The sequence below is a fragment of the Blennius ocellaris genome, assembly GCF_963422515.1.
Source record: "Blennius ocellaris genome assembly, chromosome: 13".
NCBI lineage: Eukaryota > Metazoa > Chordata > Actinopteri > Blenniiformes > Blenniidae > Blennius > Blennius ocellaris.
The window spans coordinates 5612255-5638445 of NC_137662.1; the positions used below are offsets into that span (position 1 = coordinate 5612255).

The following is a 26191-nucleotide window of genomic DNA, read 5'->3' on the forward strand; positions in this document are numbered from 1 at the left end:
TTTTTTTTGCTGTTGTTGGGGAACACACACTTTCCTGATATAAATTATTCAGCGCAGCAACAAATAATCAGGAAACGGCATTGAGTTGTAGAAAAGTGTCCTCTGCTGTCAAGTGCAGGCACCATAAGCTGGTAATACCTGTGCAGCTCTCCTGTTTTTAAATCATCCGACTGACTCAAATCTACCTGCAAACATATGTCCACATTTCATCTTTACATTATTTTGATCTATAAGACCAGAGACACAATATAAAAGGTAAAAAAAAACTAAATAAAAAAACAAACAAACAAAAAAAACCTCTGATTTTCAAACAAGTTTCAATCCAATTTTTTTCTGCGGTGAAACGTTGAACTTAAGCCGTCGAGTCATGGTCCTGAATCCTGTCTGACTGCATTGTGGGTAATTTTTCACCTCCTCTGTGATAATCTCAGCAGCAACCCTCTATTTCAGGGAGAACTCGCAGCTCCTGGAGTAATTTGCTTCCAGCCCAGCGCCGTAATCTTACATTTTAGAGAGAGATGCTCCAGGTTGTTTTCCGTTGGACACAGACGCCCTCTCTCTCGCTCTCTCTCTCTCTCTCTCTCTCTCTCTCTTTCTTTAATCAGCTCGGTGTGAAATTTGTCAAGGAAAAGAGAAAGTTTAAAATGTGTTTATTTAACTGACTGACAAAAAAAAAAAAGTGTTTCCTGCAACGCGAGAAGCAAAAATAGACCAGTGGGAATTCATCCTTCCAACAGCAGTGGATGTTATTGATATTTAATAAACAAAAAAATTATGAAGAAATGATGTGATTTATTACACTGCATTTCAGAAAATCATAGCCATTAATATTTACTGACTACTCCCACTTAATTTCCCTTGTAATTATGGCGAGAATAAAACCAATTGACCAAATCATGAGGTTGGCTGTGTATCGGCTGGGGATGGTTTGATGCAGACATGTGGCCTTGGATCAATATTCAGAAGACTGTTGTTTGCATTTCAAATAGGGGATCTTAGGTTATTGACAGTATGTGCTTGTTTTAACTCCTGACAAGCGTCTGTTCCTAAACCCCATCCAGCGGTTTACTTAGCTCAGTCTGGGTATTACCAATGGTGACATGAAATGTGTTTATGGTTCATTAAAAAGAGGTTTAGAGGAAACATCTAATGCTCACATGTTAACGGATTAGGCCTGTGTGGTGAAGAGAACCACTTAAGGGAGGATTTTCCCAACGATGACCTGCAGGAGGCCAGCTGATCCTCAGCCTCCTTTGTGTGAGTGTCCGCGGCTCTTTGTGTAACTGCACGCCGAACAGGCTCTTAACCGTCTCAAGAACCCTAATTTCAAGTGACGGTGCCGTCCGATTGCTATAAATGAATAATGAATTTCATCACCTACTGTTATGCGAGCTCATTTTATCTGGGCGCAGCAGCACACATTGTCCAGAGCAGGGCAGAGGCCTAATTACATGGTTACAGCTTTGGGGAGACCAGACTTAATCTCCTATGGGTTCCTCCAACAGATGTGTCCAATTAATGGCCTGTTTTGAGTTTAGATGCCTACTTCTCTGGGGATTCTATTTCAAAGTAGAAAGGCGCTGGCCTCGTTTCCGATGAGTAGACTTTATATCCCGTCTTAATCACAGCCTTCTTCTGTCCAATCGTAGACAAATCCCGTCTTGAATAACTGCTGGAATATGAAAGGATGTAAGACCAGCTGTGAATGTTAATGACAGTGGGCCGAGCAGACCGAGGCCGCAGATAGCACCCCTGGTAGGAATCATCACTTCACGGGCTGAAACACAGCAGGTAAGCTGCTTGGGAAACGAGACGTTAGGGAGTGTTTTCCGGCAAAATGAAAGAATATAGAGATGACTTGGCCGCAATTCTTCTAAACGGAGGAAAAGTGTGTGTGTGTGTACGTGTTGAACAAGGATTAGACGACGGGAGAGAAAAATCCTCCAATCATTTGCCACTTGTATGCATGAGCACAAGTCCCACTATCTTGAGTGAATGAGTTTGGCTTGAGAGCGCCCTTACAGTCATCGGAACAGAAGAGTTGACGCCCGGCCACAAAGCCCTTAATAGATGTGTGCCGCGGCTCCCCCGCCGCGTTGAGAGAAGCCTGTCACGTAGCCTGTACATGCATTTAGGCTGATTTACCTCGATCCTGCCGGCCGTCCGAGAGGCACGTCTCACTGCTGGAGATGCGGCGTCGTTGTTCTGGCAACCTCCCGATCAAAGAGTTTCCACAAGGGCGGCCGCGCACTCGCGTCGGGTGACAAAGGGAGCGCCGCGCCGCCGATGCGAACACAACGGCCAAAGCAGAAGCACAACATCTGGACGTGTTTATGGCCGCCTGCCTTCAGGTGCTCATAAACCGCCTAAATCATGAATCGTCATCGTGATCCGCCGGTCGAAGGGCCTCGTGGCTCTGTCGTGGCTCTGTCCTCGTGTTCTCACTCTTTCACTGAGAACACGGGCAAGAAAATCCACATGCAGCAAGTCAGGTCAGCTTTCACGTTCTACACTGTGTCATCCAGTCTGGCCTCGATAACGGTTTTTTCAGGATGATCCAAACGCACCTCAGGAGTCTGTCTCACGTCTTCCTTTCAGCCTCTTGCTGATTCTGCATCGCGAAAATGAGTTAATATCCCCAACTTATGACAACGTATGAAATATTAACCCCCGTAAACTGACACCATCCAAAACAGAGAAATGTTTATCTCTGGAGTGGATTTTTGCTCGGGCGTCTGTCACACTCAAAAGGTTACCGGTGCTATCTGAAAATGCCGAATCGTTTATCCTGAAGTCTGCGCCCATCACTTCGTCTCAGTATTATTTGATGATTCAATTGAAACTTTCAACATTTTTATTCATTTGTGAGTCTGTTAACGCAGAAAGAAAAACCATCACTGACACACAGCTAAAAGCTAAACAAAGAAAACAAAAGGTACTATTTGGACATTTACAGAGCACAGATTGGCATTTATTTGAAACATGAACACAGAGTACCAAGAGAAATACAAAAAAGCACTTCCAAATCAAAGCACATTTGAACATCCAAAAAGAGATAAAAGGAATCCGGAAACAGTCGAGTCCTCTTGAATATCCGTCTGCGTTCCCGCCGCTGCTGTTCTCCCCGACTCGCCGCCTCCTCGACGCAAAACGACCGCACGTGGTTCGCGCTGCACGCCGGCGGTGGAGGGACGGGCGCCGCTCATCGAGACACTGAGGTTTTGCACCTTCAAAGACAGCTGTGTGTGTTGCTATACATTCTGTTGTTTTGTTGACCTCTGGTCCAATACATTGCTTAATAAAATACAGAGGCTATAAAAAATATTTAGTTCATCATTATCGACCTCTATATTTTTTTTTATTATATATATATATATATATTCATAAATAATTAAATACATAGATAAATAGATAATCTGTGTGTGGATTATAAACGTTCATAAAAGCCTTTTTTTTTCTTCTTCTTTTTTCCCCAGTAATACAGGAGTGACTAGAGTATAAATGCTGAGATGCTGGAGGGCTGCTGTCCGACCCTGATGTCCGCTGGACTGGGTGAAAGGCTGACAGTGTACATGTGGACTGGCGCTGGTGTTGCGTGCCGACGTCTCCCCGCCTCGCCGTGCCCGTCTCTAGCTCCGCTGGCACTCGTTCTTGCTGCAGGTGGCCTGACGCTCGATCTGCCACGTGCCCTCCTCGTATGTGCAGTAGCAGATTGTGCACTCGTCAATCTTCACCTCCCGGCCGGCCGGTATCACCGACGTGTCCGCGTAGCAATTTGGACCTGGAGGCGGCACAGGAGAAACACGGATGTTAGTGCAAAACCACAAAAAAATTTATATATATATATATATATATTTATAGATATACTTTTTAAAATGTATTTATATAAATAAAAATACAGTGGGAATTCAAATTGGCCTTTAAAAAAAAAAAAAAAGTCTCTCTTGTGTTTGTGACGCTGTGCAACGTTATCAAGGTCAGAGTGAGTGGAAACGCCTGATCTGTTGTTACTCCGGTCGGCTCAAATGACCAGACGCCTCATGACGGGTCCATTGTTGTTCCACAGCTAAAATACATGTTCGGAAAAAAAAGAAAGAAAGAAAGATTCATCCTTGTGTATGGAGTCACTCCAAAGCAGGGGGGGGGGGGGACAACAACAACAACAACAACAACAAAAAACCTGTAATGGAGGTCACGCCGGCCTGTGTTTTGTGCACCTGGACGACCAAGGATACTCGGCGCGGAAAGAAATACAGTTTAAGGACTGAATGCACGGTTCAAAGTCACATTGCTTTGTGCTGCCCGAAGGATCGCGATCACTTTGAAATTCCACAAATTCACCCTTGTCAGTCTGGATGAAGCTGAATTATGAAATGCAACCTGTAAATTCTGCTGCCTGTGGAGGAGAAATCTCCCCATTATCACTCCTGTCTCATGTGGCGACTGACATTTAATATCAGATGAAGCAGCCTTTGAATAACCAATCCAAGCAGAGCCAGATGATGCAAATGCCTTAAGACAGACAGCCACTCACATTTAGAACTATCGGGAATAAACGACAAACCTGTAACTCAACACAGGCGTTTACAGGACCACTGTGGAAAACATTGGTGTGTCTACGTGCAGAGTCCAGATGTAGAATTCAAATCTTAGTGGCTTCAGTGTGGAATACTCACTGAGCTTTTCACTCCTCTCCGCTGCTCACTAAGCTTCCTCGCCACGTTTCGAGGCCCTGAACACGTAAAACCCAACTGCAGAACATTTCTCAGCCCCAGTCAGCCGCAATCAGCAGCCAAGAAAACTCTGTACCACTCAAAATTCACATTCAAAGTATTCCACAGCTGCCCGTTTGTTGTGCTCACGCCAACATAGGAACAGTGTCATTTCTTTTGTTTTCACAGAACACTCAACATGGTCTATATATTTGGAGTGTTTGGCTATTTTTGGATGTGATTGGGTTTCGATTTCGAGGTAAAATGCAAAAGTGTGGTTTTGGGCGTCTGTTTACAGCCTCCCAAAAAAACAGCTGTAGTGTAAACAGGCGAACGCTTCCAGAGAGCATGAGCTCCATGGCTGTAGTAAACTGATGTACATTAGTAACAATGGCCGCCTCTAGACTGCCATGACTCACAAGCCGTATTCTCCTGGGTTTTGGGAGCTTTATCGTTGACAGACATCGTAATAGCAATCCAACGTGGTCGTCTGTGCGTACGACGATCCGTGTTCCTCCATTGTTAATGTTTAGTATCTTGTTCTCTGCATGTACGTGTGTGGCTCCATTATAAAAAAAAAACAAAAAAAAAACAAACAACAGTGTCAACTCATGTTTTCAGTTCGTCATTATCAACATTGACCAATTGTTTCTCGCCGATATAAATTGTTAATTCAGAACCCGAGCTGAGCAACGGTGTTTGGTAATGGAAAATAAATGCTAATGGACTTATTTTTATATTGTCCATTTTGCTGCTGCTGATCCAACATATTTACTTCAATCACACACCGATGGTGTCTGCAAGTTGCCCGCACACCAGCGAGAGCAATGGAGAGCCCAGCGTGTTGCCCAAAGGCACTGCGACACCCGGCGAGGGCGAGATGAAGATCTTACTGCAAATCCCAAGGCTGGAAAACCGCCTGCTCCACCAACTGAGGCATTTGGGGCGTCCTCCTATGGAGCTATGAGACTATTTAACGTTTCGCTTTAAAGTAATTATGCATTAAGTAGATGCAAAAAAAAAACAACCCACCTTTTTTTTAATTAAATTATCCAATTTCTAATAATATTATTGACCAGCAAGCCCTGGAATTGTTATGAAATCTCATCTAAAAAAATAGGATAAACAGAATAGAATAGAATAGAATAGAATAGAAATACTTTATTATTCCCAGAGGGAAATTCATTTTAAAACAACAGAAGCAGAGTGAAATCCTCACACAAAACTAAACTGCCATCAGTTATGCGATAAATTCTAAGCATTTATCGGTTTTTCCAACATTCTTGGTTGATAATTTATCCAATTGTGACATAACGCATAAAAATAATCTGAAATTTTTTTGTTATCTTAACTCGCTATTAGCCAGTTCTAGTGAGTGTGCTGAATAAGAGTCGATCTGTCTTAATACAATAAGCAATGCTCAAATATGCACAGGCTCTGCAGATATTCTTATATACTGGGTAAAAGACTTGCAACATATGCAACATATCTCAGCTTTGCACAAAGACTGGTGGCAGGAAACCTTCTATGTAAAAATACATTGTGGAATGAAAGCCAAAGGGACACGTGCTAGTTTGAAAGTGGGACATTTCTTTTTGTTTTCCCGCTACTTTTAGATTCCACATCTGTTGCAATGACCAAATTTCCATATGGAGTTCAACGCAGTCGGTTGGCAGTCTCATCTTGTTCCTTCATGACATCCCAGTGAACCTGAGTGCAGTCAGTCAGGGAAGAAAATGAGCAGGAGAGACTGAATGTGCTGCCCTTCATTTCATTTCTCTCAGCGGAGAATGGGCTCTTATATCGGGGCTTTCATTGATTGTTTCCCAAAATAGTGCTCTGGTTTATGGGAATACAAGAGGCAAAGGGGAAAAAAAAAAAAAAGATGCATATGACAGGCATGAATTTGTAATGAATCTTGTTGGTGGACTTTTTCTGACAGGAACTCATTTGCATTATCTTTCACACAGTAAATGTGAGGTGCCACGTACGTTGAGAGGAAATTCTAATTGCACATGCAATGAGTTCAATAGTGCGAGAGCCGACCAACCGCTCCGACGGGCTGCACTTAAAAAAAAAACCCAACCTGCAAACCGTCACCTAGCGACAAACAAGTGGATCCCACGGATCCCACCGGGCGTGACGTCACGTCTTAAACGGCATTTTGCTCGGCTCGACGTACGGCGGCGTCGGGCCACCGGGGAGCTTCTGTCTGCACACACCGCCTTGACTCACCCATTCAGTCACTTCATCTTCGCTCTGCTCCCGCTGCACACAACGCCGCTGCTCCATTTGTCGCTTCTAATTGCGTTTACAAATGTCACTTCCTTTATTCTTTCCCCACATTATTTCCTAATCACATAATCAGGAGTCTGCATGGATTATAAACATCCTAAACGGATCTGGCCACAAGTTACAGCACACGATCAAAAGAAGAAGCTTTTTTTTTAATTTTTTTATTGCAAACCCAAAATCCGAGATGCACTTTTTTTATAATATGATTTCTTTTTAGTTGTAAGTCGAGCACCTCAGGTGTCTCCACATATTCAAAAGGCAGGAGAGGCACATGGAATGAAAATGAGCACAAGAAACATTCGAGGAATGTTTTCATTATTTTTTCAATCACTGTTGTACATTTATTTTTTTTTTTGTGAATATCTCAACTGAAAAGCCACGTAGAAAAATGAAATCGATGTGGTCGTACTTCATCCAGTTCACCTTTAAAAAAAAAACAAAAAAACAAAACAATCATCCTTGACTCATTCAAGTCAGGGTGTGAGAAAAAGGTAGATGCATTTAGAAAGGGAAAATATCTCTGCGGCTTAATGTTCTTATATTCAAGAAGTAGCTTGCTAGATTTATGTGCCAATGCAGACGGTGGGATACGCTTTATTTTTTTTAATCAGTGTTTATTCAAAATGAAAAAAAAAAACCTGCACTTCTGCTTTAAACGGATCAATTTTAAACCAAACCATCAGAAATACTAAAACCACTTTAAAAGTCATTGCAATGAGAAACAAAGCTTTTTTTTTATGTGCCAGAAATGCGGTAACCTGAGGAAATAATACAGTTATTTGATTGAAATAAACACTTTATTCATCGTCACAACAGCACAACCACTTCCACCCTTAACAAGACAAGCTACAGAACTACCTCAATATGAGAAATTGAACTCAAAAACTTCAATTGAATAAATATCTGGGAACAACGGAGCTGCAGCAGTGGCTCAAGGCTCCAGTCTGAGATACAGCAAGAGGTTGAAGGTGTTCCTTCACCGTGGAGTCGAACTACCAGGCAGGGTGATAAAACGACTGTCCTGAGGCTTCTTGCTTTCCTACTGATGTCTGGATTGTATCTTTCCTACTTTTTCCTTGGGTTTTTTTTTTTTTTCTTCCCCCAGTTTGCTGGATTTGCCAGGTGAGGGCTGAGCGGACATTTATCTCAAGGAAATGTTAAAACTATCATAAATAGTCCTTATTTATTACTCTCAATCAGATATCTCATTCTTTTCCGAATGAAATGGATGATCGATCGCAACACTGTCAACTGGCGGACACATACATATTATCCTTTGGTAAAGGTATCCTACTTCCTTCTCTTCGGTTGTACAAAAGGTGGTATTTTTTGGGGATGTTAGATATTGTGGTTGGATGTTTCCCACTCATTGTAAAATATTTTGCTGAGTTTCCCAAAGGCAAAATATTTAAAATGTCTATTTATCCCATTTTCCCCACAGTATAGCAATATAATAGGTACTGTGCAAACGTTTTAAGCACATCTGAAAGACATGCTATTGTTCCACCATGCAATACCAAGAAGGAAGCATCTGAATGCTTCTAGTTTTACTGCGCAGCAGAGTACCAACGTCCCAGTCGCATAGCGAGCGTCAATGTGTGCTATCTGGGGGTAAACGCTGAGACATTAGGTCCAGCCGTGACGATATAGCCTCCACAGAGTCCCCATTTCAACATACTGGAGACTGTTTTGGGATCACATGAGGAGACGGAGGAGATTGAGCCTCCGTTAACTGAAGATCTTAGTTCTGGAAGCTGTTTTTCGAAATCCTCCCACATCATCCTTTACCTGGAGGAACTGACAGCGCCGGGTGGCTGATTTATCATCTGTTCATTCACTGCAGTGATGCAAAGGAAAATTAAGACTTCTATATTTGAGAGCAGTCTTACATTGTCTCCCTTCCCTTAATCCTTTGTACAGCGCTTTATATCCCTGCTACCACTTGAAAATGTTGAATAAAATAAGTCATTGGCTGGATTTAATCTCGTATCTGTTTGGAGAGTTGTGGCTAAGATTCCTCTAAATAATTTAGCTGCACAAGCCCCTGTGGCCCCAAGGATAAAGCACTGGCCTCCCACACTGAGGATTGTTGGTTCAAGACTGATTTAGGGGGGTAAAACCTTCAATCCTCATCCGAAAGGTTTGGAAGGTTCCTGAATCGGACTGAAGTTAGCTTGTGTGTATCTGGATGAAAAGCAAATGTCCTTGAGAAGCAAATGAAATCATTTTTAAACATAGTCTGGTGCAGTCGGTCGTAAATATACAGTTATAAATTATCAGTTATAATTTTTAAGGACGCTCGAGTACGAGTACCAATACGAGTACTTATTTAAATGCGATAAAGCTGAATTCATTCTCCATATGCAAATAATAATCGAAGGCCATAGCCTTCGATTATCATTATAATCGAGATCACCTTGGCACAACCTCTATGTCGACGTTATGTGCCTCCAAGGGCCTTACTGTCTGCAGAACACATAGTGTCTATCTACAAACTATCTATGTGTACTGGACACTGGAGACCGAGGGACTGAGCTCGTTGTTGATGAGCCTTTCAGAGTCAAGAAAAGCGCTATACGAAATCAATGCCTTGTTGTCATTATTATTATTATTATGCTCTAATCATGTTCAGCATGTAGCATCACTGGTGCGTGAGCCCTGAAACTCTTTAGCATGTAGCATGTAGCATGTAGCACGGCTTGGACTAAATTCTTCCGGATCCGCTGAGCAGTTTAAATTATTATTATTTTTATTTTTTTATTTTTTTTTGGCTCCAGCAAATTATCCTTTAATACAGTCAATGTACAATAATTGTAAATTACACCATACAGACATGTGATTTTAATCCAGGCAACATGTGAAGAACATTGTTAACTTGTGGTACCCATTCACTGGCCAGTGTGCTGATAAAAAGGCAGCTTGCGGGCCTCTTTCAATATCACATGCCTTCTGGTTTGTTGGTTTGTTTGTTTGTTTTTTAAATCTGGCATGGACATTCACATTAACTCATGGATGCTTAAGGTGATGGCAAATATTTATGTTAATACTACATTTTTCAAGGTAACAATCATGATAAGATCACAAATTCTCAATAATGCAAATTTCCAACAATGCACAACCGGATTAAAAAAAAATGCACGTTTATTCTCATTAAATAATTATGTATGTTAATAAAGTTTTTATGTGCAGAAATCAAAGATAACTGTGACCCTGTTTGGTGTGGGTAGCCATCTGTCCATGTCATTCTAATCAATGGGATATTTTCTGAACGCCATCAAGGAGAGATCTTCTCTTTCGGCACATGCTTGGTCTTACTGAAAGATGAACGGATTTCATTGTGACCTTAGGAAATCATCCATCCCCTAGACCACTTTAGTGGCCAGTGAACCACAGGGCAAAAAGAGAGACAGATCACCAATCATGCTCAATATTGTATGCATACAGTTAATTTAGATATATCAATTTACCGAACCTGATGCTGCATTGTTGGTGGGAGCAGTTTAAATTATTAAGTAACATTGTTCAAACTCTGCTGTTCCAACAGTGATTAAGTCGCTGGTGTTGTACAAACTACTGTATCGTTCTCCTCCACTTGATATGTTTTGTCACAGAATAGACCTCATTCACGATCACATCGTAACCCTCCCGCGCGCAAACCACCATGGGATTGTCTGCGATATGGGTACTGGAGACATGCTGCTAAGATTATTGCCGTCTCTGGTGAAACGGGCAATTTTGCCGGTGAACAACAGTTATGAGGCTCTACGGCGACATATGGTCACTGCTGTGGCTTTAGTGCTGGCAAAGGAGAGCCGGAGGAGACGCACGTCGCTCTTGTGAGGTGGTATTTATACACATGGCGGCGAGTACCGCAGGGTATCCCACGTGGCCGAATTCTGGAACGTCATTGTGGATATAGTCTATTCACAGTTAGTCTTACTTTTATCATTCGCAATAATATGAAAAACTCTCCAAACCGCAGTCAATGATCATCTTCTCTTGCGTTGTTGCTGATGGATGACGTCACGTATGACTCGCCAGGATTGTTATCAGGGAGTATCCGAGCGCTATCGGACCCTTCTAATCAGGCTGTTTTCACATTACATCCTGTTTTGTTTTGTTTTTTTCCACCACAGTGTAAATTTCCAAAACAAAAGTGAGTTAAAAATAATCCTTTGATGACTAGAAATGTGGACACATGCAATGCTGCGGTTGTCAAACATCGGATTTTCGTGGCTTCTCCCACCTACGCCCGGTCTGCCATGAGTCATCGACTGCTTTTGCATCTCACGATAGATTTTCCACTGACCGTCATCACCATGCTCTTCGGACCACTGAGTGACCACTCATGTGCCTGTGCGAGAGGAGCGTTTTCAATCAGAGAGTCCGAGCTCCCGTCAGGGACCAGTCACTTCCTGGGATTACAGTGATTACACCGAGTTGTTAAAGGCCCACACAATTATTCTTATTCTGGGAATTGGATGTTTAACTCAAGTTTCTTTTTCTCCTGTCTCGATACGCGACTCTTTTTTTTTCGGCGCACACGTGAGAGGTATTCAATTACCCCCCCCCTCCCGTGATGGGCTGCACCTCTAGTGAAAGTGTATGTCTGGCTGAGGGCGGCGTAACTTCAAGGTTGGAGTGTGAGGTGTGCATTTAAAGAAAAAACACAAAAAGAAAATTAAGCACTGTTATGTGGCACTTTAATATAGTTTTGAAGTGCACCCCAAGGGACTGTTCTTTTCCATTGCTGTTCGTCAGGAAATTGGCTCTCGCTAATGGAAATGCTGTTGGGTTGGTTGCGGCTGCTTGAGATGCGGAGCCCTGTATGTGGCCAGGAAACATGTGCAGGACACACTGCGGGAGCCCGGCTTGGCTTGGTACCTCCTCTAAAGTGACGGCATCACCATTATATAGACATAAGCGTCTTCCTTGTAACGTGACGGCGTCGGCTCTTCTGGTGTGACGGGAGGCTTTCTGTCCTGAGAATGTGCCTTCGTCCTCCACCAATAAAGAAATACTCATAAATCATCCATTATCTCTGCAGCCGCACGGCAAAATATAAACACTGCGGGAATTGCTTCCACAACATCAGGTATAGCATAACAATGGCCATTTCCTTAGACTAACAAGGTCTTGAGCCACTCTGTTGTATAATTAAGATGCTGATAAATGGGGAGTCTTTCGGCTGGAGCCGCCGCGTTTCATTGGACGGGGGCACCCAGTAGGAGCGCGCGAGCACATCAATCAACGTGAACAGTTTGCCGAGGCCTGTCAAAATGTCAACCCGAACACATTTATAAGTCCTCAGATGAACACGCACACACCCTATCTGAATAACAACCCATCCTGTGGCCCGGGCTGCTGTCGCTGCTGATTCATCATCATTAGCAGCATTTAGAACACAGAGTCTTCAGTAAAAGACGCTAATGTCGAGGATACGGGGACGTAAAAATATAATCCCATGCGCCACAACATATATCAAAAGCAGGCCCGTCTGAGGCTGGGATTAAACCGCAGCCTGTCATGCAGTCACTCACAGTTGCGCAAGCACTCATTTGTGTTAATTAATGCATGGATTCTGTGCCACTGTGCTTACTCATTCCTGTCGCCCCATTATTCTGCCATTCATATCACACCCACCCTTTTGTCATTGCTTCATTAATATAATATATCCCCATCTCTGTATTTATCTCTGCTTCTCTGAGGCAGAAGGGTGTTTTTTTTGTTTTTTTCCTCCCTTCAGCACATCAGGCTTCACAAGAGCTTTTCAGCAGCACCGGAGAGGCAGAAACAAATGGAGTGTGCATGTGCATGAACAGTTGGACCCAAACTGTCACTACAGCATGTTCGGAGTTGGCACGGGAAGAGCGTGAAAGAGATAGCCATTAGCACCTGTGGCTTTTGGCTCTGTAACGGCTCCAGATAATGGACGAGGAAACGAGGACATATTCCCCATCATCACACCCCTTTAATTCTGAAATGTTAAAAACCTGCAGAGCCACATCATAAAGGTAATGGAAGGAGAAGAATAGCAGAAATCACTCATCTTAATGCACTTCTTGAGTAGATTTGCATTATAAATGCATAATAAAAAGGCCTTGCTTTTTATAGGCAGGAAGTGGGAGATCTTCGCTGGGAGAGACTATAATTTAACAGCGAAAACGAATGAATTCCTTTCAGGGACGTGCGGCAAGACGGCCCCGCCGTCCTCCCACTCGAAAATACGAACGGGCCGGCGCCAAGGACGCGGACAGGAAGTGCCACCTCAAGTAAATGTTGGTTCGCATATGTTTTCCCCAGCGACTGTGCCCACTGATTATCTCTTTGGCTGAGCCGGCCAGCTGCACACAAGTGAGCACGACTGTCATAACCGATGTCCTTCACGGGGGGCACAGCCACAAACCCTCGCCAGCCGTCCAGGTGAAAGAGCAGCTCACTGGGAGACTTTCCTTCACTGGAACCTCATAAAACAACCTCGATGGAGTCTTTGTTTGGCTTTGTTCCTGTCTTTTTTTCTTCTTTTTTTTTTCCCCCTGCGAGGTATAATATAAATGCTGAAGTCACATTCGTGTCAGAAATTGGGAAAATAACAGCGAACAGCTTGGCAGTTGTTAAGGCATAATGTGATCAACTATTATCTTCATTACTGTAACCTATTTGTATTGTAATCCTGACCCCAATGGTCCAGTAATAGAAAATGGCCTTTAGATTATTAAAAAAAAAGCAGTTTTGTGATGAAAGGATTTAACATAAGAACGAAACATTTAGAAAGATTAGGAGAATTCATGTGATCATACAAAGTGTCCAAAAGACACATTCAGTGCGAGTTAATTTATGATTCGTGATTACTTCAGGGTTCACGGCCGTTACGTAACAAAACAACAGGACTTAAGAGTGACAGTCAGAGTGCACATCTTTCTTCCACTTGTAAAACCAAATAGTGGCTTTCCAGCCAGTTTGATCAAAGAATGCAGTATAAGTTTGAGGTGATTTTTGAGGGGAAATTGAAGGATTTTAAAAATCGGTGAGCTCGGGGAAGGAAATTGATTTTTTTTTTTTTTTTTTTTTAAACTGCTGCCTCAAAAATGAATCATGTCATGACTTTGTGTGTTTGGTGCAGGGAGCGTCCGTCCACACTGTGTTGTTATTTGTCAAAAAAAGGACAACGTATCGAATGATGAAGTCTGTGCAGCCGCTGACCTATAACAGTTCAGGAACTTTAAAAGTTGCAGGTGTGATTGAGATGAATTACAAATCTGAAATTATGCTTCAAAAATACAAGAATAACAACAATAGCAGAGTAAGTATAAGGACAAGCAGGACATTTTAATCTGAAAGCCGCATGGGAGGAGTTATGCTTGTAACTGTCTATGGATCACGACAGGCATGAACATTGTTATCTTATAATGTGACAGAGGTTAGGAAACAAGCCAATCAAACTCTGGGCTTCAGTTGCTGCAGAAAGGGCATCCAGCGTGTAGACTAATCAGATGTACAGCGCAAGATACAATAACTGACCTCGATAAAAAATGAAGGGAACAGCCAGCTAGACTATCGTCACAGATGATCATATTAATGATTAAAATAGTTGAGTCGTGTCATTTTTACCAGTGAACCTGACAGCTCAGGCAAAATTGCATTAGGAGGCGGCACCTCGGGCCCTGTTCACACGGCAGCGTGTGAAAATGCATTTTTATCTGCTGAGCATGTGCAGAACAAGCGTTTACTTCGGCCGGGGTGTGCAGGCGTTGTCGTGGAGAGACGGCGGACTCTTACAGATACCCGAGTGTTCAACTCAACAACAAACTCACCGGGGCCACCAAAACAGACGCCCTGTACAAGGAGGGCCGAAGCCGACTTCCCCTGCTGAGGAGGCTGAGGTGCTAAACTGCAATCTCAAAATCGTTCAAATCACATTGGTACAGGTTTCCCTGCATTCCTGAAATATACTGCAAAAACATGATTTTAAAACACCGGGAAAGAAAGATACACCGCTTTTTGTTTTCTCTTTCTAACTTCGAAAAGATTTCCTCCAAATCATCATATCGCTCACTATACTTTGGATCCCCGCCCACATCCCCAAACTGAAACACAAAGGGCCTGCGGTGGAATGTCTGACGAGTCATCTTGCGTCTGCCGTTTCCCAGCAAACGTTTACTCGCTCCAAAATACTGGATGTATTAACTCAATAGAATAATCCACGTCTGCAGCCGTAACCGACAGTAATTGTTTTTTGCTCCGGTGCCTTGTGGTTGAACATGAAGCGTCAGCACTTGTATGGATGCAGAGGGAGGAGGTTTGACTGTTTGCTTTATGTGTAAACACTCAGTAAGGAGCAAGGAGTCCATAGTTAAACGTATAATTTGTGACAAATAGCCTTAATGCATAATATACTATAATATACTATAATATAATATAATATAATATAATATAATATAATATAATATAATATAATATAATATAATATAATATAATATAATATAATATAATATAATATAATATAATATAATATAATATGTCATGGTTTAATCAGCAATTTGTGTGTGTGAGATGTTTTGGCCATTTCAACGTACGTGTCGTAGACTACTTGAGTTGAGGTGTTATTGTTCATGCTGAATGCATAAAGTGAAAATTACTACAGTGTCGATTGATTTTCATGGGTGAACATAACCTTTCTAGTTGGTTGCTACATAATGCAACGTTTTACACTTTTAATTAAAGTGCATTTTATTGAAGTGACATTGTGTTACATTTGGTTGAGCTATTTCATATCGCGGCGGCGTATCATCCAGTGTATACATAGAAGGGTTTTCTTGATGTACAATACGCTGCTTTTGGCAGCGATTTTGACATCCCCTCTTGTCAATCGCTTCCCTCTCAAAGTGAGATGAAATATCTGACTCTTTTTTTTTTTTTTTTTTTGTCAGATGTGAAGGATCTGCCTTTAGCTTTATCATTGTGTGGGATAACAGCTTACATTAAAAAGGGCATCGGGAAGAGCTGCAGCGTGGGAGCCGGCGTGTGGAATCAGAATAATGATCGGAGCGCCGTGTTGCCCTCCGCTTGGTTTTTTTTTTGGGGGGGGGGGGTTCACGCTGCAGCAGCTGCAGTTCAGACGTGTGTTAGATCAGGTGGAGCTTTTCTAAACTCCTCAGGCATTCCCCAGCCTCAAATCCCGTCTCCTTGGAACAAACACACCTTTCAGCTCGTAAGATATTTATCACGCCTTCTTTTAACCCTAAAACCGTTGCGCCGGCTGCCTTTGTTGAATGAACAACGAAGTTTGAATTTTCCATCATGATTGACAGCCGCGACAAACACTAGGCCACATTTGGTTTTAATTTAACTTGAATCACGTTGAGCAAAAGGCGTTTGATCAGACCTGTATGTGACAGGTTAAATCAATTATTCAAAAATGACTCAAAAGGGAGAACTGCTTTGTCGGCATAACAAAAGTAACTAATGGTGCTTATATGGAGCAGTCAGTAATAAAGGAGCATTAGTTTTACATCCAGTGATCGATTCTAGTCCTTTCTTGCTTTATTTGTGTTCAGCGGTGGTGCCAGAGTGAGACGGAGGAGGCTTTAAATGGACAAACCACACCATTTTACATCATTTTACATCCAAACAGTTTTCTTTTGACTTGTGTGTGTGTGTGTGCGTGTTTTTAATGTGTTCTTTGAAATAAAAGAACCTGCCATGTCTTAAAAGGCCCCCCTATGAATCATGCCTCTCTTAATTCAAATGAGTCTCCATCCCTCTTGGCAACCAGGCTCGCATGTCTCGTGCTGCTCTATTTGAAGTGATTTTGGCTCCAGTTCAGACTGTTTATCACATCCAACCCCCCCCCCCAGATTAGCGATGACCCTAATGTCTGAGTCTTGAAGAGCACCACTTGTTTCCTCATGCGTTACCAAGGCAATACCCTGCAAGAGCAAAGGACAAGAGGGAGGGAGCCGTGACACACAGAGAGAGAGAGAGAGAGAGAGAGAGAGAGAGAGAGAGAGAGAGAGAGTCGTCTCCTGCATTGATTTTTTTTTCTCCCTCTTTCTTTCCTGAGCATTCTTCAAAAGCAGATGCAGCCAGAGAGACAACTTGTCTGAGAATTTACAACAAACACTTCAATGTGTTTACCAACACGCTTGGGGAGGAAGAAAAAAAATAGAAATCTCATATCATCTCATCTCATATGTGCGATCGACGAGGTGTTCTTTGCACGGATCGATATGAGTTCATCAAGCTGCACGGCGGCAAAGTGACGGTCTCCAACTTTTTGCAGGCTACCAAGCCGTTTAATTGCAGCGTGTTCCAAGCGCTTTAGGATAATGAGTAAAAAATGATGAGAACCTGTCTCCATTCACAGCTGTTCTTTGATATTCATGAACAACTGTCTGCGGTGGATGTTAGCGATACCTCTTACTTTCATCCCCGTCCCCTGGCTCTCCCCCGAGTGCCTCCTCGCATGCAGGCTGAATAGCACATCTGAGGCAGGGTGCTCTGCCACAAGCATTGATTCTGCATGCCTGAAAAGGCCAAGATAATGCCCGTGCATAATTGATGAACTTATCAAACGGTGAAATACTTTGCTGTGATTTATATCAATAGTGGCGGAGGGGAAGGGTTGGGGGGGGGGGGGGTAAAAAATGAGATGAGGAGACAGACGGGGAGACGAGAGCAGAAGGGATGACTTGTTGAATTCTTCCTTCCCTCGCACATCTCAGTTCCTTGTGTTTCACCTCATTTGTGGCGTCTCCGCTGAGTTTCTGCGCCCATTAGACTTCCCTCAAACTCTGCAGCGCAGTTCGCCCTCCTTTTATGGCGGCATTACACATCTGGACGAGCGGTAGGATTTTTTTCTTCTTCTTCTTCTTCTTCTTTTTTTTTTTTTTACCCGCCGCCATTAATGAGCTGAGCTTTGAAGTGACACATCGGCTGCATTGGAGACCCTGGGAGGTCTAAACATCTGCCTGAGCCTCAAACAACATCTGCAGACTAGACAAACAACAGCACCAGAGGAGGAACTCTTCCGACAACCTGCAGTGGCTGTACTTCGCTCATATTGAGCGCCGTGCGATCAGCGCTGGCGAGATGGCTGCTGACAATCGATGATCTTCGCCGTTTAAATCGCCGTGTCTGCAATAGCAGGCGGGGAGTCGCCATGAATAAAAGGCAATAATCAAGATATTGATAAGAGCTGAAGGAAGATTTAGCGTCGTCGTTTGGAGTGATGTCTCATCCGCTCGTGTTTATATCCAATTAACACCTCCTCCAATTATTTAATAAGTTTTCCCCTATGATGGTAATTTTTTTTAACACGCTGTTTATTAGGTTTACTTTATGGTGTCAAGTCTTGTGTGAAATGAACTGCGAATGCAAATGCAATCACGGGGCAATTAAGTCTTTAAGGAAGCATGTTTTTGATTATAACCTGACAGAGAACTCCTATTTTCTCCTGGAGGCAGAAGGCGGCGGCGGCAGCGGCACTCAAGTCGTACAAAGAAGTTGGTTTGATTGCGGGGTGTTTACACCTCGTGTTTACACGACACCAACCCCGCCAGCCAAGTTCACATAATCGCAGCCAGAAATATTCCCCGTCCAACGCGAGGCTGTTAAACACACAGCGACACAAAGAGTCTCGACTCCGCTTAATTAACGGCTGGAGATCTGATTTTCGCAGCGATCCCGAAAGCACCGGCAGGAGGCACCGCGCTGAGAGACCAAGTCCAAATGATTGGCACGGCCCTTTAAATACACAAACGTTCCACCTGCTGCAGGTTGAAAACAAGGAAACCTGCTGAAACGAGGTATAAACGATGCCAGAGGCTATTCCCACGTCTTCGTAAAAAAAACAAAAAAACAACAACAACAAAAAACAAAACAAACCTCCTGCAGGTGAGACTGAAAGGCTGACGGAAGCTCAGGCTTCTAATTTTAACCAACTGTTGTACAGGTGCGTGTGAGAAAAGGGATAATATGACCTGAATAAAGGGATCGCACTTGTACTTTAGCTCACTTGGAGAGAAAAAAACAACAAAAAAGCAGCGATGGCCAACAGTGCTGACTAATGCACAAGTCGCTCAAACAGTCCACAATGCCACTCAGTCGTGTTTTTCAGAGAAAAGTGAACGGAAAGTATGTTCACTGCTCCTGTTGTTACAAAGAAAAATACACAAAAAAAAAGAAAGAAAAAAAAGAAAAATACACAAAACAATAGCAGTTCATTTTTGTCCCGTTAAGTGGCTGTCAGTTGACATGGGCGGTCGTGACACGACGTGGTTGAAGCATTAGAATAAAGACAGAGATTGCTGAGAGGGAAATGAGTTCAAATCCACCTGAATACATTGAAACAACATGTGAGGCATATTTCAGGGGGGGAAAAAAAGCTTTACTGAGGAAAAATAAACCTTGAACAGTAACATTGACTTGATAGGAGGTGTGGAATCAACAGTATAAAAATCAAGTTTGTCTCTTTACACGAATATATCTCATATTAAAGTAAAGCTTCAAAATACAAGAGAAATGTAAGTAACGTGAACCAACAAACAACAAAAAAACAATCTTGTTGTCTTTAATGCGTTTCCTTTAGTATTTTAAAACACCAACTACTACAATGCCCATGAGCCACAGATGAACAGAATGAAGACATAGAAGGAGGTGGGATATTGTATTAGTGGAAGATGGACTACGAACAATCTATCAAACATACAGTCCAGTTTATACAGACGACAGAAGGATCCTGAGACAGGGATAATACTAATAATGTCAATAAATTACGCAAAAACGTATTTCTTTTAAGTCGTCAAATGTTTGAATCAGTGTTCCTGTCAGAGGAGAAATAAATGCAACTGTGAATGTCAGGATAAAATGATTCATAACACCTAAATTCAAAATGATTTTTTTGTGCTGGATTCTTTCCGAGATTTATTCTAATTTGAGGAGCTTCTGTGAAAAACAAAGGTGAAATGGCACCGATGAAAGAGGCACGAGGCTTCAGGATTTATTAGGATTTAGCCTCCAATCAAAAGGTGTCATTCTTCCATGAACACCCACAGCTGCAGTAAAATCTGTCTTCTTACTTCACAGTCAAACGTCCAGGTTTCATGCAGCTCAAAGAAAATCAAGTTGCGTCGCCGCCGTTTCAGTCAGGGAAGGAGACGGTCCAGTCACACGGGCTTTTAAACCGTACAAGGATTCATCAAAATTGTGGAAATCAACACTATATTATGAATTTAGGACTGTTATATTTAAGTCGACTGATCATCTCAAGCCAGTAATATATATTATATATGTAATTTTTTTTAAAAACCTTAAAGATAAATGTGACGTTTTAAAATATAAATCACTATAAACCTTTGCTGTCATTATACATATGTCAGTGCCGTCACACAGGAAAAAAAAAAGGTCTGTCACAATTTATTACGTTCAATTTGCTTCATTCGATGGGAAAACAGTAGCTGTTAGTAGGAGATGCTGCCATCGTTTTCACTGCTTGCCGCGTTTTGGGAAAGCGATCGAAGCATATTGCTGAACCTCAAAAAGACACACGTTGCCTCAGAATTCGGAGGTTTACAAGTTACAACACTTCATTTTACAAGGCTCATATTTGGAGGACGGTTCTGTAGAACAAATATGACTTTGATTTCACTTTATGAGATAAAGATGAAAACACATGGGGAAAGCAGCTGTTTTTAACAGGGTTTTTTTTTAAACGAGACACACGGCGTTGCAGGATTTCTGAGCCAGACGTAACATACAGTTCCTCCCGCAGATCTCCTGCCTCGCTCGGTTCACTCCAGCCATCGTCGCTGTCATGCTGCGGTTCCGCCTGCTCTTCCCACAGCGCGTCCTCCCCACGAGGCGTCGACGTCGCTCGGTTGACGACGACGCCCAGCACCTGCTGCTGCAACTCCTTCACCACGCGATATGATCACCTCGACACCATTCGCTCCACCAACTTGCCTCTCAGCCACGTTTTCCACTGTCGTAATGACCTATTTCTATTTAAAGAAAAGTAAGTTGTATTTGGATCAATCAATCGGGGGAGGAAAAAAACTTCTACAACCTCGCTTTGTATTACGATTAGACATCTGCTTCATGGCCGTGCCGGATGTGGTGCAACTGGAAAGCCAGCTAATGGCCAGACATAGCAGAAGAAGCTCAACCTGCTGTATAAAGTGGTTCCAACCAAGGCGAGAGTGGTTGTTAGTCATCAAGCTATTTCTCCTTGAACAAAAGCACAACGTAGGATTTCTGCTGAGGCCAGTGGAGGAGCGTGGGCGGAGCCACCGTCAAGTTTCCTCTGCTCTTTAGACTGAAAGCTTCCGCCACGTCGCTTGCCATGTTCTGAGGAACAGCAGCGGCGGTGTGCGGGCTGCCGGGTGTCGGGGTGGAGCCTGTCGGGGTATCTCACCTCGCTCACTCTCTTTCTGTTTTATCTCCTCCGCGAGTCGTGTCGTAAACTCCGCAGAAAAAGTACCTCTGGTTTTCTCTACGTTACAAACACTTCTGAAACATCTGTTGTGAATTGAAAAGCCCGAGGTTGTTTGTCTTCCATTTTGACGGATTTATGCTGCGAGAGCTCAATTTATAATCCCAGATAACATAAGATTACTTCGGTTAGTGAGAAATACCATTTTATAGTGTTACTTTCTTAACTTGACTCAAAAGAATTCTGGAATACTGCCATCTTTGTGTCCTTTCTGAGACATGTAAATCAGAGACGTTCCAAATCCCAAAGTCTTTCCAGCTCCTGGGGTGACTGCGTTGGCTAACCTGGCACTTTCATCGTGGCCAGCTCTGTTTATTGAATGGTAATGTGTGGTAATCTTATGGTAATAGGGCCTGATGCCATCTTAAAAACTGGAAATCCTTATCGGGTGAGCAAGCCCCTGGATTTGTGGCAACTTTTGAATACAGATCTCTTCCACCAGCACATGCTGCAGCTGCAGCTGTCTCGCGGACTGATGTGCCTACCGACACAGCAAAGCTAATCCACTGGGCATTTCACAGGGGACAAGTATGGAGCACTGCCCAAACTCTGTACAAAGCAGTTTCAGCATGATCAATATGTGCATATGTAAAAAAAAAAAAAAATTATAATAAAATGGATATACAGCAAAAAAATGGGAACAAAAGACCAAAATGTATTCCCCAAGATTACAACAGGCAAATATTAATGGAGCCAGAAACACGACATGAATACCAATGGTTTGAACTATTTATCTTTAGAGATTGCAAGATAGGGTTTTAATTTAGTGAGGGGATATATTTGATTGATAATGCATCATAAGCATCCATTACATGCTAATGCTAATATATATCATGTTTAATGAGTCTAAAAGGATATTCCGGGAATCATTTATTCATGCAACGAGATGGTAGAAAAAGAGCTTTTTAATTCAGTTAAATGATCACCTGGGTGTACTTCTACTGATCTGTCTGTAAGATTAAACTTACTTAAACTTCTTACAGATTCTTCTGAGGCCATCTTTTGCCAGTTAAAGTTTTAGGAAACAGCACAAGAAGCACAATGATAAAAACTGCTCACAGACGAAGCACCTAATGTAAATACAGTTCTTTTCTTCATCGAGATTGTTTGCTTTTGTTTCCATCAGGCGGCACGCGCTTCTTTAAGACCTCAGCACAGATGCATATCGCGAGTCATCATTCTTTTTTGCTGAAGGAAGCAATGTTGCTGACATTGCCATGTTGCATTAGAGTCACACCAAGAAAACAAGGGGACATAATCTAGGACATGCTGTCTGGAACCATCTGAAACAACTTCAGATAATCGACTCTGAGAAGCACAATCCCTCCTTCTCAGACAGGCCAGAGCTCTCGAACCAAGAGGATCATAAACTCCAACCCCGCTGGCAGAACACGATGTGGAAACACTGAAAAATCTCTGCAGCGGATGTAGCAGTGGGTTTGGAATTTGCCCTTTCTGTCAAATGAACTGAATGACACAATCAAATGATTTATATCAAACAGGCTGCAGCTCACACCTCGTTAAGAATCCATTTGGCATGCTTTTATTTACACAGATCTGATCCGTTGTGGCAGCAGGCTGCCCACACTGCAGCACTGCATGCCGCAAAGTTTTGCATCAGCAAAAAACAAAACAAAAAAAACCCCACGCTACCTTCCTCTCATAACTCCTGTTGAGGTGCCCTTAAGCAAAAACGCTTTTAGTTGTAGTGCAGCTACTCAGCCGCCACTGTTATTCGACTGGTTGTCCTTGAACAGAGTACGACACGGTCTTGTGGAAAAGAAATCGCCTCCACTCACCGCTCTTGCAGATGGGACAGCACTGATCCGGCTCGTACTCCGGGTCCACGCACTCCGTCTGCGGGCAGGCAGACACGGAGCACAGCACCTCCCCGCTCGGCTCGCACCGGCATTTCTCACACGGAGACACCTGAACCGCACAGGAGGAACAACAATTAACAGTCCATGTACACCCAGACAACAAACAGCTTTCCTCCTAATTAATTTCTATGCTATCTGTGTCAGTGGCTCTTTGTTTGTATTTGGTGGCTGCTTGGCGATTGCTCTGTCTGTCTACTGCCGACACACACACACGCGCACACACACGCACACACGCACGAACGCACTTACACACACACCATTCCTGCCTGCCCGGCTCGGTTTAGAGTGTGTGTGCGCTGAGTGTCACAGTGTGGCATCTATATGGAAGTCCCATCTCTCTCGACTTCATTGCCAATGAATGCCTCATTTTATAGAGAGCTGAGTTGAGAATTGAACTTCACTATCCAATCAGAGCTTATGGGGAAATCAATAGCAATGGGAAACGAAAGAAAGATGCTTCCAATTTTCTCATTGCCTGAACAGAGTTGGAAATGACTTGGCCTTCTGAGCGTTCCCCTACGTTTTGGCACGGAACAAATGCAAACGGTGCAACAAGGCCTGACACTGTGCAGCTCCAATCAAACATCCATAACCGCCTTGAAAGGTTTTATTTAACCGCCGCTCGCATGGCGTCATATACCTTCATTCTTAACAAGGGAGCAAAGGTTAATTCCGGCAGCGTTCCTGCAGATTGCAAAGGCCTTCGCCTCCGCATGGCACTCAGCTGTGGAAAATGCAGTGAGGTAGCACTTAGCACAATGCCCTAGAATGTCGCAATCAGGCATAAAAACCTGCCTGTTGCTTAGTTTCAAAGTGCCTCCACCCCCTTCTGTGCCCAGAACAACGGGCTGACGTATGCTGCTCGTAGAGCTTTCTGTAGATTTTCCTCCGTGGAGCTTTGACAAAGAGCCGTCAGCGAGAAGAAGAAATCCCCTATTAGCTCGAGTCACCTGGTGAGAACCTCGCCAGTGTAAAGAGCATTAGAAGGAGCTGGTAAATGTATCATCTCCTAAGAGCCCCAGACTGTGGTGCAATCCTGAGCAAAGCCTTTCAAAAGAAGTGTCAGGAGGTAAGACGTTAAAGATGCCGCTGCTGCATGTGCGTGTGCGTGTGTGCGCGTGTGCGTCTGTGTGTGTGTGTGTGTGTGTGTGTGTGTGTGTGTGTGTGTGTGTGTGTGTGTGTGTGTGTGTGTGTGTGTGTCTTCTTGGCCAAACACCGGCCTCGCAGCAGTGTGCTCTGCAGAGTCGTAACATTACTACAGCTGTAACTCCATCATGTGTATCAACAAACTGAATATGGAAACACGCTGCTGAAGCTGCACTGCTAAATTCAGCCTCCGGTAAAATTCCAGTATTGTGGGAGAGAGAGAGAGAGAGAGAGAGAGAGAGAGAGAGAGAGAGAGAGAGAAAAAAGAAGACAAGTGCTGACCTTTGCCATTATAAATCTGCCTGCCTGCTTGCTCGCATGCTGCAAGGCAAGGTAACTACTTTCTGTGTAGTGCCTGTGATAAACTCCGATGATGGCCGCGTAGCGTTCCGTCAGCACTTGTTTCAAGTTGGAGCATGTCAAAAAAAAAAAAAAATGAGTGAATGCAGTTTAATGGACTCACCTTAAACTCTTCAAGCGAGGCGTAGACCTTGCCCCGGAACTCGCAGTAGTTCTTTTTCTCCTTGCACTGCGGGCAGCATTGGCTAGTGTCCACTTTAATGCAGCGGGGGTGAACCTTGGGACATTCCGGCTTGTCGCACAGAGGACCCTCGTCTGTGCAGAGGCAAGGACACGTCGAGGGGCCCGGGGTGAACTGCTCGCCGATGGCGAACACGAAGCCGCTCTCGTCCATGCAGCCCTTCCCCCTGTAGTCCGGGTACGCGTACTCGTCGATGGCGTCCAGGGAGAGGGCGACGTCGCTGGTGGGGCCCTCGTCGATTTGGTTCACGCCGTCCCGTTCGGTCCACAGCTCCTGGGACTTCCCGCCTTTAGATCCTCGCAGCTGGGAGCCGACGTCCGGCCTGGTGCGGCTCGCCCCGGTCCTGTTGGAGCCGAGGGCGTTGATGTCCTCCGGCTGCTGCTGGGCCGCGTACGCCGCCGGCCCCGCCGCCGTCTGCCCGTCCCGCTGCTTGTCCTCCCTGGCCTGGGCCAGCACCCGTTCCAGGCGCTCGCGGCCGGCCGGTAAGGTCGCTATAGGACTGCTCTGTGCGCTGCTCATCAGGACCCCGAGAACAAAGAGAACTTCTGCTGTCATGGCAACGGAGCGCAGCATCTCTCCCCACCACCAGCGAGGTGGGAAAACACCTTGGCTCACATAACACACTTCACATCTCAGGTGTGAGCCAGTCCATCTGGAAAGAGAAAATTAAACTGGGGTTATGTGCACGGTATTTTGTCACTTTTCATCCCAGGTGTGGAGTTTGTCTCATTTAGCCTCCGGAACAGTGCGAGAAATTCGGATGACTTCCGAGCAGTGCTTCATGGTGTCGAGCAAAGATCCCGCTGAGTGTCGTGTGAGCAAGAAGGATCAGTGAATTGGATCGTCAGGAGAGAGGAGTTTTCAAAGGGCGGTGTGAGGAAATCGATAGTGCCTCATACTGTAACACTTCCCTGCATCAATCGGTCGCAGCCCTGAGTAAAAGGAAAATGGCCAAAGAGAAACCTGAATCTAACACTTCTAAGCTCCTGCCCCTCTCACGGAGCAAAGAGTCGGGATCAATGTCTGCTTTTTATAAATGAATCACAGTCAAGCGTACAAAAGAAATTGATCTGAAAATAGAACATAATGTCAGTCTGGAAAGATGAGTTTACTAAAGCTGATGGAG

General features: G+C 43.8%; 1 protein-coding gene across 1 annotated transcript; it reads right to left on the bottom strand.

The window, feature by feature from the left end:
• Window positions 1-3629: 3629 nt before the first annotated feature.
• vwc2 (von Willebrand factor C domain containing 2) lies at window positions 3630-25638 on the bottom strand (the record flags this gene model as incomplete). Its single annotated transcript, XM_080507715.1, has 3 exons — window positions 3630-3781; window positions 23298-23427; window positions 24988-25638. 3 exons carry the CDS (start codon window positions 25636-25638, stop codon window positions 3630-3632), a joined length of 933 nt encoding a protein of 310 aa, XP_080363841.1.
• Between the last annotated feature and the right edge of the window lie 553 nt (window positions 25639-26191).